We start from the raw sequence: 14,491 nt of genomic DNA, 5'->3' as shown, positions 1-14,491 counted from the left end.
GTTTTCTCCTCATCACTGATGAGTAGTGCCAGTGCAAGTTGATGGTTATACTATCTAGACTTCGAGATATCTTTCTCTGAGTTCAGCCATATTAGTGAAATAGTTATAGCAGATTGTAAACTCAAACTGAACCCAATGGACAAACACCTTGTGGAAGAGATGGGTTATAATCAAAAATTCAGTTTGAATGCTTTGCCTGTAAATATTTTCTTTTCCCTCTAATGTTGATGCTAGCAGACATCCTATTTCCTTCGCTTTGGGAGTTGAGGCTGATGGTTTGCAGCATCTGCAGTAGGCTCCTGTGGGTTTCAACCTGACAGCTTGTCTCTATGAAGGCTTGGTAATGAGAAAGACTGTGTTCATTCTGTCTACATGTGTCAGAATGACACACACACAAGTGTTTTAGGAGCTTGTGTACACTGTGGTTTCCCTTTAACTTTGCTTGACAAGTATAGCAACTGAACACCAGTAACAACATTCAGACATTTATCCACTCTCTACTCTATTTGTCTGAATGTGAAGTTATGATCACCAGCTTTTAGGTGTTTCTTTGTTGGCTTATGGCACATAACTTCATGTGCATGACAAATATGTCAAAAAAATGCCAAGCAACAACTTCTTTGGGTGCTGTTTTCAAAAATCCTAGTGGTCACAAAACTGTATCTTGAATAAAAAGGATTAGCACCCATGATAGTGATTTTGAATGTAGCGGTTGCAGAGCTATGCATATGAAGAACCAAAACACATATAGGGTCAGTTTTGTTCATTAAAACTTCTTTCATTTAAGCATCAATTGATTTTTTAGCACCTGGGAGTAGTACAAAAAGTTATAAAGACAATACAGAGTCATTATCACCTACCAGAATTGATATGGAGCGCATCTTAGCAAATAGCGCAGTATTAGCATTCATTTGACCAAATGTTTTTATTGAACTGGCAAATATATAAGTTTAATTTAGTTGTTTTGGTTGGTATTTCCTAAGGGAAAGGGCTCTTTAACTGCTGAATCCTATGATAAGGTTGATAGGTGTGGTGGGACTGAACCAAAACTTTGAATTTGCAGTGTAGAACCAATGCAATGAGCTCAGAGACATTTAAAACCTCAGTAAAATTGCAGGCACTTCAGAGTTTGTGATAATCCTCTGTGGGGTCATCCATACTAGTGTCGGCTTTCACATTTCACACAATCGGGATCCATAATTAACATGGACATATTAATAAGCATAATTTTAAAATTAATTTGAGGAAATTAATAAATAGTAAAAAAATATATCAAATTTTTTTCATAGTCTTTCAAGTTTCTGGGATCAGTTTGTAGTAAATTATAACATGTTTTTTTTTTTTTCTAATTATTGTGATTTTTGCCTTGTCTTGCATCTACTACTAGACTCTTGTCTACTAGGACTCAAAATTCAACAGGTGTAATGGGATGTAAGTGGCAATCCTGCCTGGGCACTGGGCAGGATTGCCACAAATTATTTTGATTGTGTGATAGAAGACCCACCAAAATGTTCTCTAGCTGTTTTTGGTTGGTTCTTGGTTTTAAGACTGCCACCATGTAAACAGCTAAATTATTATACTTTCTAACTAAGATATTTTTACTAAAGATGTCAAAAGGAAAATCATCAGTGAGCTAAGCTTTGAATAAGAGTATCTCAGTATATTGCAGGAAGTATAAGAATAGAAGTATTCTGTATTTCAGTGGTCTAATTATGACAGTTACAACCTGATGGCATGATCAGTTTGAAGCCTGTAGTGCTGTTTATTTGAGGTGAATGAAAATCCAACCTAATCTAAAGGCAAGGCAGGCACAGACATTGAAAGCCTTACTTGTATTCTTTTTTTTTTTTTTTAGATTTTTTTTTTACTTAATGTGAACCCCCATCTAACCATTGTTAAACATCATTTAAAACCCCACAAAGTGCTGCAAAGTGCTTTTTTATTTTCTCTGTGGTTGAAAAGGGATTTCAAAATGTCATGTCCTTGAGCCTGCCTTGCAATAAAGGCTGAAACTAAGTAATAGTGATCACTCAGTGGCTTCTCTGTGTTCTAAGTTGGCCCAGCATATAGAAAGCCTTTTAATTAGTCAGCACTCTCAAAGAGGACAGCTTGTAGCTGACTTCTTTCAGTCTATGATCCTACTCAACACACATATGAATTGATTGCATAAATAACAAAGCATTTGCCCTGTCCCGTGGGCATTTTTTGTATATTTTATTGAAGACCTTTGTAAACTGCTAGATTATTACAGTAGAGTATTATAGATTATCTAGAGGTTCAGTCGCGGCAACTGGACTTCTAGTTTTTAGGTCGAAACGTTTCATTACTCGTCCGAGTAGCTTCATCAGTTTAAGAGAAAGCTGGTATGGAAACTCAATTTATCTTTCAGGTTGGTTTCACTCCACCCCTAGCCCAAATAGACTCATTAGGTGAGCTATGTAAATCGGGTGAGTTGGTCTCTGAGTTGTTTTCACGTCACACCTGGCCTGAATAGGCTCGTTAGGTAAACAATAGAAGTGAGGTCAGGTGAGGGTCATTGGGATCTTATCGTAGCCTCATGTGACCCCCTCTGATTTGCTAACTGGCTGCAGACTGTGTCCTCCCTGGAAAACATTTGATGTGTTCCTTAATTTCCTGGGAACAGATGAAAGGGCAGCCTGGTAGATTGAAGAAAGGTTACGTCTGAGCCCTCCACCCCTGTTAAGTGAGGGTTTTTCCACTTGAACATATTTAGCTTCTCTGACTCCTCTCTCAAACCACCTATCTTCTCTGTCTAAAATATGTCTTCAAAAGAGTGTCCTGTCTCTTTTAAATAGAGGTGCACAGCTGACTGTGGTCCTGAGGAGCTGCTCCTCCTGTTAAGTGAAGAAGAACCCTTTTTTTTTTTTTTTAACTAAACTTTACAACTTTTTTTTGTTGTTTTGTTGTTAAATGTTTTATACCCTATTTTTTTCATACTTTATTTCTGAAAGGATCTGAATACTTCTTCCACCAATTTTTCATAGACCGTATTCTCTAGAAATTTAAGAGAGCCAGTCTCTCAATATCCATAATATGGATTTGCAATCACCAGTTCTGACTTGTAGTATTTTAGAAATAAACAATCATATGACATGTCAAACTTGAATGTTAAAAGCTAAAATTCCTTGAGCTGATGTAACAGGAGGCTGTAGTTGCATGAGACTGTGGATGCAGTCCAAAAACCCTGGAAACTACAGTATGTGTGTTGACTTACGCAGATCCTTTACAATCATTCCACAGTGTTTAGTTGCTATGAAAGCAAGATATTTATGATCTTGGTTTATCAGGGTCAGATCACAAATTGGTCTCGAGACAACGGTAGCGTGCCTGGTGAGGCTGTCTTTTCCAGGAAGAACAGGCACCAAATGGCATTCTCATTTTACAGGTGGACTTGAGGGAAGATATGCCATATGGAGGTAGACTGGTCATCCTTCGGTTTAAGACTCCACAACAACAGGGTATTAAAAACTTAGAATGCCACTGTACATGTTGGTCACATTTTACATAAATATGCAACACACGGCTGAGATTCAGTGTAAAAAGTGTGTGTGAGATAAAGAGAAAAGATGGTTGCTTGTTTACCATTGTGACAACAGAGGAATACAGACAGTGAGAACCAAAATGCATATACACAGGAAAGTGGGCAGATGCAAATAACTAACTAAGGCAGGCAGGTAGGCAGATACAAAACAGGTAACAGACAGATTGGTAAGTATGGACGCAAAATGTACAGCATGAAGTAGAGCAGAAGTCCACAGGATATGAAATATTTCGGAATACTGCAACTCATGTGTGAGAATTAATAAGGGAAATGTCAACAGGTAGTTTTTGATGTGTACAGATGGAAGATCTGGTGACTGGGAAAAGGAGAAAAAGTTCAAGGATAGACAATGGCAGGGGATAGAAAAATAGGTCAAAATCAACATGGCTGAAACAGGTATCATGACAGCCAATTTTCAAATGAGTGATTACACTGTTTTGCTACAGGTAGCTGCTTTGTGGGTTTTTTGCATACCTGCTGTCTTCCATTTGTTAGATTAATGTGAATAGCTATTTCCCCAGATACTCTATAACAGTATTAGCAGTGGAAAACTCTTATCTACCCACTGAATCTCTTTGAAGTGAAACAAATTGACTGAGATGGAAAGTGAGACAAGAGAAATGGTCTTAAAATTAAATCCCCAGTAGGTGACTGCAACTGGGGACAATGACTTATGCTGAAGATGATGCGATTTCCCCATAAAGGCACCTTTTGCCATTGGGTATAGTCACATGATACTATATGATATTATTTGGGTGTGTTCAAAAACCAATAAACATTTTGTTTTATACAGTGAAACATATGACTGAGTAAAAAAGGTACATTGGTTTTTGCCCTGCATTTCTACCCCAGCAATGAAGCCCCTTGCTCAAGCTAGTCCAAGTAGAAAATGTACTTCCATACTCTCTGGATGACTGAATAGGACTAATGAAGCTCACATTTCCTCTCTCCACAGCAGAAAACATCCAGATCTCGTCAAGTTGTTTTGTGCAACATCACTCTAATCTCCAGGTCTTCTGAGTGCTTCTGAGAGACAGCCAAGAAGGCAAGAAGAGTGGAAGAAAAAGAAAGTATGTGTGTGTGTTCAACAGATCATAAGATTTGCAGAGCCAAGGACTGGTCAGACAATACACAGGAAAAAGTTGCACTAATGGGGAAACTGAGTATATGCAGTTTGGACTCTGACATCCTAATTTCTTACAGCATATTCTTTAAACCTCCACACAGAGGTACTGGAAGTGTCCATAATATAATCAGAACCAAGAGGGAGACTAGAATCAGAGCCTGCAGGTGGGGTTGATTAAATACCAAGCAACTGCAGTAATGATGCAGCGATGTTTGCAGTGTGAAGTGTAGCTGCAGTCGCAGTGAGTAAAAGAACACGCAGTCTAAACAGATTAAATATACAGTACATTATTTTAAAAAGTATATTGATAATGCTGTAAGGAAATCAAATTTGTCTCAATGAGACTTTTTTTAAAAATCTTTTTTCTCTATTAACTTCATTTTGTAGTTTTTGATAGCAAATATATATAAATATTTAGTAATTGCCAAACAAAACTTCAGTAAGTACATTGCAGTTTTTTTGTGTTCAGTAATTTTGATGAAGTAATAAAGATTGCAAATACACACAGTTGAGTGAACAGCACTGCAACTGTGTATTTTTAGGTTGTCATGGGAATATTGCAAAACTTTATACATTGCCTTGGGTTATTATTTAATTTAGGACATTCAAATGATATGCTGTAAGTGAATAGAGAAAAGTAGAGTTAGAGTGTAAGCCCATTGTCAGTTTGGTTGTCTAAATTCTGCATTTCTCTCTGAGTGAGACTGAAGAATGACCCTGTACTTCTGTATACATTAGTTGCAATGCACCAAATGATTAATAGTTAAGCACCAAGCATCATAATCCCATTACCTAGGGGTTCATCTGCCTGTGGTTGTTGATATTGATATTGCTACTATATTTAAAGTAAACCAGTAGAAATCAAATTAAACAGACAACTGAAAACTTGGGTGTTGCAGTCAGAAGACAAACCTATCAAGGCTCCATTCTTGTATCAGGTTACAACAAGGCACAACAGAAGAAATGATTCAAACATTGTAAGTACCTTTATGATCTGTTGAAATTTGGCTGTACCAGAGGACAGGATACACATATACATTGTGTCCCATTCATGAGCTTATTCAGCCTAATCTTCAGTGACTAAAGTGACTCATTAAGGGCTCTGCTGGTGATCGCAGAACTTACTGTGCCTTTAGAAACCTGTATAAAATCTGTATTTGACATCTGATGAATGCCATGATATGAAAAATAGCAAATAACCACTTGTTATTAAGCAGCTAAAAAAAGTAAAGTGTACTGTGCAATATAGTATAGTATTATATATATATTGGCTTTATATCAAGATATAACATTTTCTATGCTTTTTTATGTGGGCTGGTTGGTTTAACATATTCCAGGTGAGGTAAGAATAGAGACACAGTGAACTAGGTAGGAAAAACAGAAGATGCAAACAGACACCAGGCACTTTATTGCTGTTTTATCACTGGTGTACGCTTCTGCCTCATATGGAAGAAATTATTACTTGGAAAATCATTCTGGTTGCATGAATGTTGGATGCATTCTATTCGTGCCATCCTCATGCATGAATGCATGATTACGAGATCTTACAGTTAGTGGCTTGTTTTTCTCTCTCTGTCAAAGGTCAAATGAGCTTTCAAAGGCAGATTGTTCCCATTTGCTTCATTTACTTCAATAAGAACCAACCCTTTAACAAGTGCTGTCTATCTGAAAGAGGCCACTGATTTGGCTCCTTGTCAAGCCTATAGATTATATAACAGCATTGGGATTCTCTTCACTGTGGCATGTTAAAAACTTGGCATGGTGGAGGGCTTAACAAAGGCTGTAGCCTGTGTCTAATGAAGCACAGCAGAGTAAGGAAAACATGTTTGTTACCAGAGACAGTTTGCTTAGTGCTGCCTTTGGTAAATCCCCAAGCTTACAGCTGGGGTTGAATACTGAAAAAAGTATAATTGACTGGTTGTGGATTACCATTGTATGAGTTAAACATTTGTCATGGTATATTTTTATGTATTTCTATGATTGATTTTATTATATGTATTTTTTTTTTTTTTACATATGAGTGAAAATCACAAATGCACCAATGTATTTTGACAGTGGCAAATTAATGTTGCTCTTTGTTTTACCAGAACAGTTGGTGTTGTAAAGCACATTTCAGATTATCCTACGCAGCAGCAGCCTTGTTGTTTTCCATAACTGCCAAAATATTAAATGAGACATTTTAAATTCAATATCGTGAGAAGTTCTCAGAATTGCTCTAAACAAGGTGAGCTGCGCCAAATTAAGACATCCTTGTAAATGCACATTAAGAATTCCCTTTTAACAAATTACTTCACTTTAAACTAAACAGCCTAATCTGGAAGACAGTTCTCTAATCAAACAGAAGTCACACTGTATCAGCAAACATTAATTGATCCAACTGTAATTTAAATGCATGCAAATCTGAAGAATTAAGGCAAGCTTTTAATTAGTAAAGGAGGGACTCCTCTGATGTATCTGAGCTGCCTGGAGGAACTACAGAAAAGAACTTCACACGATACAGAGAAACTGTTTTTTAACGATTTATGTAGCTCATTAATATTAAGGTTTGTAAAGAGTGCAGATTTAAATTTCACTGTGAAAGGAGTAAGCCTAATGGCCATATTTACCATTGTAAATAAAACTGTATCACATACAGTACATCATTTTCAAATTATGCATATGGCACAGGTTGCAATGGAAGGCACTTGTGTTTATTGTCTTATCCATGGTTTTTGTTTTGTTTTGTTTTACTTATTGAAAAGATATTGCTGAAGAGAATTTTCAGATTTGTATGAAAAAAAAAGCTTTTATGTTGTGTTTCCCTGAAGTGAACAAGAACTACTGAAGATTTCTTATTTATTTTAGGGAAGCAGATAAAAAAAGATCGTCCTGCCAACTGTGCCAGTCTGTGCTGTTGTTTTTAATGGACATGCAAGGGGACACAGTCTGGCACTGGTGAAGACTGATGACAATATATCTTCCTCTTCTTTCAGAGTAGTATGTCCTTGCAGCTTAGCTGAGACTACAACATCTCTTCTTTACGTAACAAAAATATTCACCTCTGTAATTTATGGTGTCCCAGGATGGATCACATTACTCTGATGTGCAGTTGTTTGCAGTATGCATCCATGATACCCCTCACAGTGACTCTACGTGTCAAAACTCAAGAGGTTACTGTCTTACCACCTTCATGTGTATCCAGTAGAGTACAGGTTAAGCCTAACCAACATTTGACCTTCCATTTTATTTAAAAAAATGTAATGCTACATGTTACATGTTATTGCATCTGCATTACATGTCTTGTGCAAGTGAGTAATAGGCATATTATTGCACTCACATGGAGGACAAACATAAGTCACCAAAGTTTGTTTTCAGCATTGTGTTCAACTGCAACCTAAGCTAGATTACTGATAGTGCAATGTCAAAAAAACACATAAGTAAATTAAAAGAAGGATAAAGGAAGAAGAGATTAAAAAGAGTTTCCATTTTAACAAAACTGTCTTATTAGGAAACATTTGTGCGAATAAATAATGTGATAAAAATGTATTTTTAAAATGTTCCTTCTTTGTTTTTTATTTGATTTTGATGTTATACAGGGCCCCATGTTATCTCAAAATCATTGTGTTTTTACTTATCATACTCCACTTATGTGGGGTATGTAGATTTGGCCAGACAAAATATCCTGTATGGTGCAAGTGTATTTGATTAATATAATCATCAAAAATATTGAGAATGAAAGAAAATTACATTTATAGCTAGATGGTCCACACCCTAAAAAAAGAAGTTAAGTGTGTTATGAGTTTGTAGGAAGAAGTGTCTCAAATGCTCACTGCAGACCAAAACGTTGATCTGTATTGGTCACTTACAGTAAAGTGTATAACCCTTCACAGGCTAGCAGTCCCTGTTTCCTAAAGATCAATATCAGAAGGGGATTGAAAAAAGGCAGGTGCAGTTTTTCCCTTTAGTACTTGAACTGACGAAAAATACTGTAGCAAAGTACTTTTATTTTGGTGATGTGAGGAAGATTAGATTTGATTAGATAACAAAGTCAGCTTAGATAAACAGATAAACAGAATTCCTCCTGTAGGAGCCTTGTACAAACACTAAAGCACTCGATCCGGATTGAACAGAACAGGAGTTTTGTTTGTTTGTTTACATCAAAATAAACATAGTTTACGTTTGGTCGATGCTGATGTTAATTCTCAGATTGTCAGTTTGTTGGTTGTGTTTTTTAGTGAAAACACAGAGAACAAGACCATATTTTAATAAGCTGCACAATAAGAATAAGCTGGAGTATTTTTAACCTCTTCACACAGTGTTGTACATTTTAAATGTGCATATTTTACAAGTAGACAATGTATTGTCTGAAAATATTTTATTTGTAAAGTAACTACAGTTGCTATTTTTTTTAGAAGTAATACATGTAAATACTATAATAGTAGTAATAGTAAATAATACAAATAGACTAAAAGGGAAATATTTGTCTAAAAATTTGAAGTTCACTAGTTCATTACTTGTTAAAATATTATCCAACACTGATTTTTATCCCATGGTATGTTTCCTCTCTAATGATTTTGCAGTAGTAGTGCTATAACAGCTGCATGTTGCTGTTCTAAAGTCGTTTAGAATGACAATAATTTAATATGTTTGAGAGTTTTAAAGTTGAGTGAACTGAAATAGTCAATATGTTTTTTAATATAGAAAATGTAATCTAAGGAGTATTTTTGCAGTCCTCCAAATATCAGTGCTTTTGTAAACATTGTGCTTACCTCAGCAGGTTTTCAGAGCTTTGAAATAACTAAGATGCTCAGTCTGAGTCAGTGTAAGGTCCCACTTCATGCAACAGCACTACTGTTTGCACAGCAAGCAAATCTTATGACTCCTCCCCCCTAGAAGACTGTTCAGTTCCCATGAGGTGATGCCCGGCTAGCAACTTAATAAAGCTGCTGGATGCAATCCCAGGGCACAATGTGTGGATCATGTTTGTCTGACAGATCTGGTCTCTGCTCCACTCCTGCGTTCACACATCCTGCTGCTTTTCTGTAAGTACTGCAGGTCACAGCAATTTCAGATTTTTAAATGTGATGAAGGGAGATATGTCTCTGCTGATTGAATAACTCACAAGGACTATTGAAAGAAAACACATCACACCCTATGGAGACAGAGAGAAGGCGAGCATGTTATTGCATTAGGTAAGTTTTAGCATTGAAACCCAGAAAAAGAAATGACTGAAGTTGTCACTGCAGTGTTGTTGCCTTAGTGATTTGCTGCATAAACTGTAATCATAATAATTTTTTATTTTCAACATGTACCGTAGATGCTAAGTACTCCTTAGCATTCAATAGTTACAAAAAAAGTCAGTTTTTCTTTATCTTGGTTAAAATTCAATGAGCGACAACAATCAAACTTTAGGTGTAATAATTTGCTCTATAGACAATGTTTAAAGAATGCTCTTTATGGTATTTGGTGATGGAAAGTCACTTGCTTAAATCCCTAGTAGAGTTATAAATGCTGTGCCCAGAGGCAGCCGTCCTGATAGGGTTCAGTACATTTTCAGCCACATACACTCACCAGGAATACATAAGTAGGCTAATCATTTTTGTCATTATTCTTTTTGCCAGGAGGTTCCTGTCCCGGTGTAACTGTCAGAGCATAATGGTGGCATTTAAAGGGATCTGGACCAAGGACTTCTGGAGGGCTGTGTCTGGAGAATACCTGGCCACTCTCATCTTTGTCCTTCTTGGTCTGGGCTCCACAATCAACTGGGCTGCAAATCAGGAGACGTCTCCCCCAGTTAACATAGTCCATATCTCTTTGTGCTTTGGCTTCACCATTGCCACTATGGTGCAGGGTTTTGGCCACATCAGTGGTGGACACATTAACCCAGCTGTCACAGCAGCCATGGTCGTAACTAGAAAACTGAGCCTAGCAAAAGCATTATTCTATGTGATGGCTCAGTGCCTGGGAGCTATTACTGGAGCTGGGATTCTCTACCTAGTCACACCTGCTGCTGTTAGAGGGTCCCTTGGATTGACCACAGTAAGAATCTGACCATATTCATCTGTATTTGTGTGTATGATGATTATGATGTTTTCTTACATTTTATAAGGAAAATCTTCTGTTTCCAAGGTGAACTCCAACATCTCACTGGGACATGCCCTTCTTGTGGAGCTTCTTATCACATTTGAACTGGTTTTCACTGTTTTCGCCACCTGTGATCCCAAGCGGTCAGACCTAAAAGGCTCTGTTGGCTTGGCCATTGGCTTTGCTGTAGTGATTGGTCACCTTTTTGCAGTAAGTACCTCAGTGGGTTAGATAAGAGATACTGTAGCTAGGAAATAACAATTAGGATAAGAAGACTAGGAAAATATTTACAAAAGGAGTTCAGATATTTTGGCTTGTTACCCTGTCACGTACTCCAGCAAAATTAAAAAATGACCATCAAGAGGATGTAGATTATTTACAGTGAACTTATACTTAGGTATACCAGCAGTCTATGTACAATACAACTAACCAACCTTCTATATTCTAATTGACATAATCATATGAGTCAACTGTAACACCAATTTAAAGAAAAAGATATTATATTTGACCCAAATGTCACTTTATCATGCACAGAAAGCTGAAGAAGCAGAATTATTGTGAAACAGTAGCAGCACCAAAGCATCTATTCTTCAGTGCGTGATATTGCACACTTAGTTATTCACACCCGTGTGCACATCTTTATTGGAGACTACAATTGCATGGCAACCATTCTCTTGGGGTTCCCTGAACCCTGCAGAGTAAATGAGTGCCCCGGGAAATAGATGTTACCTCATTCACTGCACAACCGGTTGTTTCTTTGGTCTGTTTATCAAACGCATACATACATATATTTTGACTTACGTAAGATATATTCTTAATGTATACGATATTCTCACACTAATTATGTTTAATCATTTAGACTGAAAACTATGCATTTGTGTGTCTTCTAGATTCCTTATACAGGAGCCAGTATGAACCCTGCTCGCTCCTTTGGGCCTGCAATGATCACACTTAACTTCGAGAACCACTGGGTAGGAGATACTTATCCTAATTTTATTTTCATGAGTTTGCATAATCAAAATATTACCCAGTAATAGTGAACATGTTCCTCTTCAGTATCAGTGATAGTGCTGAAGAGTTTTTATATGTAATAAATCAGTGTACTGTTTCAAATATTATGTCACGGTATCATGTTAAAATTCTTCTAATTATTTTGGACCTCTTATTTTACTGTCATGAAGAGGACAGGCTCTAGCACAGTAAGTTAGAATGGCATGTTGAAACCTGGTAAGGCCACAATTTCAGCACCATTGCCAGAACAGTAAAAACAGGTGTGGCCTTAATTCAAAATCAATGAAAAGCCTTTCACCCCTAGCAGTAAATTCAAAGGTGAGATGGCTTAAATGCTTACTAAAAACCATTCCTTTGATGATTAAATTTACCCCAAAAATGAAAAAAACTTCACAGGGTTATTAAAACATATTTAGAGGTATATTAGAAGTGCCTCTTGGGAGCAAATGCTACAGACACTGAGCTTTCTGCGTTGGATAAAAGTTGGCCCTCTGTTCTCAGCCTGTTGCTGAGCAGGACAGTTTGACAGCTCTGGTAATAATGTCAATGCTGCATTGTGTTGACAGCACTAAAATGTCACCCATGGGTACTTATTTACCACCTGACTATTTAGGTGTTTGTCTTGCTGTTTATGGTAGGTGTACTGGGTAGGACCCATTCTGGGCGGCATCCTGGCAGCTGGTCTGTATGAGTACCTGTATTGCCCTGACCCCGAAATAAAGAAGAGGCTAAAGCAGGTCTTTCAAAAGGATGAATCAGGGAAATACCGGGAGGTGGAGCAAGAGGACATTGCCATCATGCCGGGCTCCATCCACGCAATCGATCTGGAGAAAAGTGAGAAAAAAGATTCTTTCCAGGACTCGACAGGAGAAGTTTTGTCCTCTGTATGACTATCACGTGCACTGGAAATGGAGACCAATCTGTAGTCTCAATGACAATCAGTTTTGAAGTATCCATCTTGAGCCTGTCTCTCTCCAAAGACTTTGTCCTCAAAGCAGAATATGATTTCTGTCCCTGAGGCTTCATATCAGGGCTGAATTACTCCCGTCATTGTCATAAAGTGAATATGATGCTATGGCTCAATCCCACAAACATCTACACCCTGTTCAATATTACTCCAGAGGCCCTGAATGATTTTGTGGCAGTGTTGGCATGCGGCGCACGTTGTATGCTGCAAAATGACAGCCTGCAATACATTGTGTTAAGGAAATATGTGGAGGGTCAACCAATTATGGGGGGGGGATTGGAGAAGTGAAGAAGAAAATGCATGCTTGTTATTTTTGGATTAGTGTCACAATCCGTCCATGTATTGCATATGTAATAACAGGGAAGATTTTCCTTCTGATCATTAAGTACATTACAGGTTCCAAGTAATGTAAGACAGCTCTGACAAGCTTTATTATTACAGTTATATTACAGTGCTCTCTATTTTCAGTGCATGAGTCAGGGAAACATCAAGTTCAACCTTATGGAAGCAGTGTTTTCTGTAAATGTTTATCATGTCTATTAATATCCATCTCTTTTCAGTTTTATTTTATGATTTGACTTTCATCTTTAGATCCAGCTTTGGTTCCTGTAACAGATGTCTTATTTTTCATCATAGTGTGTTGTATTTCATGCTTAAATATTTAATTTATTGATAAGATATTTGGCTGATCTGTCTTTGTTTTATGTCCAAAAACTGCTAGTGTTACAAGATATAAAAATGAAAACAATCATTGTAATATTATATTGTGTTGTAATAATAAAGTTCTTTTTTAATTTCTGAGTTATCAGTATTTCTCTTTAGTATATTATGTTTTGAAACATGCAAACAGAATAACCCAGAGCCACTAAAGCCTCCACATATTTTTAAGACATTTAGTGACCACACATTTTTCACTTGACTCAATGATCAGTGATGTATTAGCTCATCTACCTTTAGATTATAACTCCCTGGGGCCAGATAAATGTCCATAATGTGTGTTCCTTATGAGTCAGACCTCTGAGAATAGATTCGTGTAATTCCATCAGCAGAGAGCACAGGAAATGATACCACTTTGTAATAAGAAATAGAAGTGATCTGTTATGTCTACATTTCATTTGCTAAAAGAACTGGTGCAGGGCAGAAATTATGAGCCCCGATGATCCTGCTGCATCAACCGAAGTCACCTACATCGTGAAACAATATTGTGTTTGCAAGTTGAGAATGTCGGTGTAATTCAAATGCTAAATCAAAATTTCTGTTACACATGGATGAGCTCCTCCTCGTTTCACCTTCTTCCTCCAGAAAGTGCAGTTTTTGTATGTTGCAAGAGCATTCCCTACTGGCCACAGAGTGAATCACCTACTGTGTAATAATTTGTATTTCTCCATGGGAGGGCAGCCACGAGCCTTGGATGTGCAGGTTACCCTGTAGACGCTGGTTAGACACAAGTCAGTTTTATTTATAAGTCTGAGCCACATTTCATTTGAAACTAGTCCATGCCCTTAATTCAGAACTGCACATGAGGATAAGTGTTGCATACAGTGGTCCCATACCAGGGACCTGGTACTTGAATAGAAAACTAAACAAATGATTACTAAAGTAATTTTTTTATAAACCTTTGTGTTCTTAGTAGTTTTATAATTTGAGTCAAAGAATATATTGGAATGGTTGTTTTCATTTGAACTTTAAATTTCAATTGTGTTTCCAGTACATTTCTGTCTTTAAGATTAAACATGTAACATGAGTACTGTGATTGTTGAGA

At 37.1% G+C, this 14,491-nt stretch overlaps 1 protein-coding gene across 2 annotated transcripts; it reads left to right on the top strand.

Moving 5' to 3' along the window:
• The first annotated feature begins 9,595 nt into the window (after positions 1-9,595).
• Positions 9,596-13,274, top strand: aqp4 (aquaporin 4). 2 transcript variants are annotated; one of them, XM_026313511.1, is made up of 5 exons: positions 9,596-9,859; positions 10,289-10,706; positions 10,797-10,961; positions 11,642-11,722; positions 12,401-13,274. In XM_026313511.1, the coding sequence occupies exons 1-5, from the start codon at positions 9,822-9,824 to the stop codon at positions 12,650-12,652; spliced, it is 954 nt and encodes a 317-aa protein (XP_026169296.1). In that variant the 5' UTR covers positions 9,596-9,821; the 3' UTR covers positions 12,653-13,274. The 2 variants fall into 2 exon arrangements, with proteins under 2 accessions (XP_026169296.1, XP_026169295.1); XM_026313510.1 differs by having other exon boundaries at positions 9,601-9,709.
• Positions 13,275-14,491: the final 1,217 nt, after the last annotated feature.

This window comes from Mastacembelus armatus, chromosome 17 (genome assembly GCF_900324485.2).
Source record: "Mastacembelus armatus chromosome 17, fMasArm1.2, whole genome shotgun sequence".
NCBI classification, from domain to species: Eukaryota; Metazoa; Chordata; class Actinopteri; order Synbranchiformes; family Mastacembelidae; genus Mastacembelus; species Mastacembelus armatus.
This window is presented reverse-complemented; position numbering and strand designations above follow the sequence as displayed.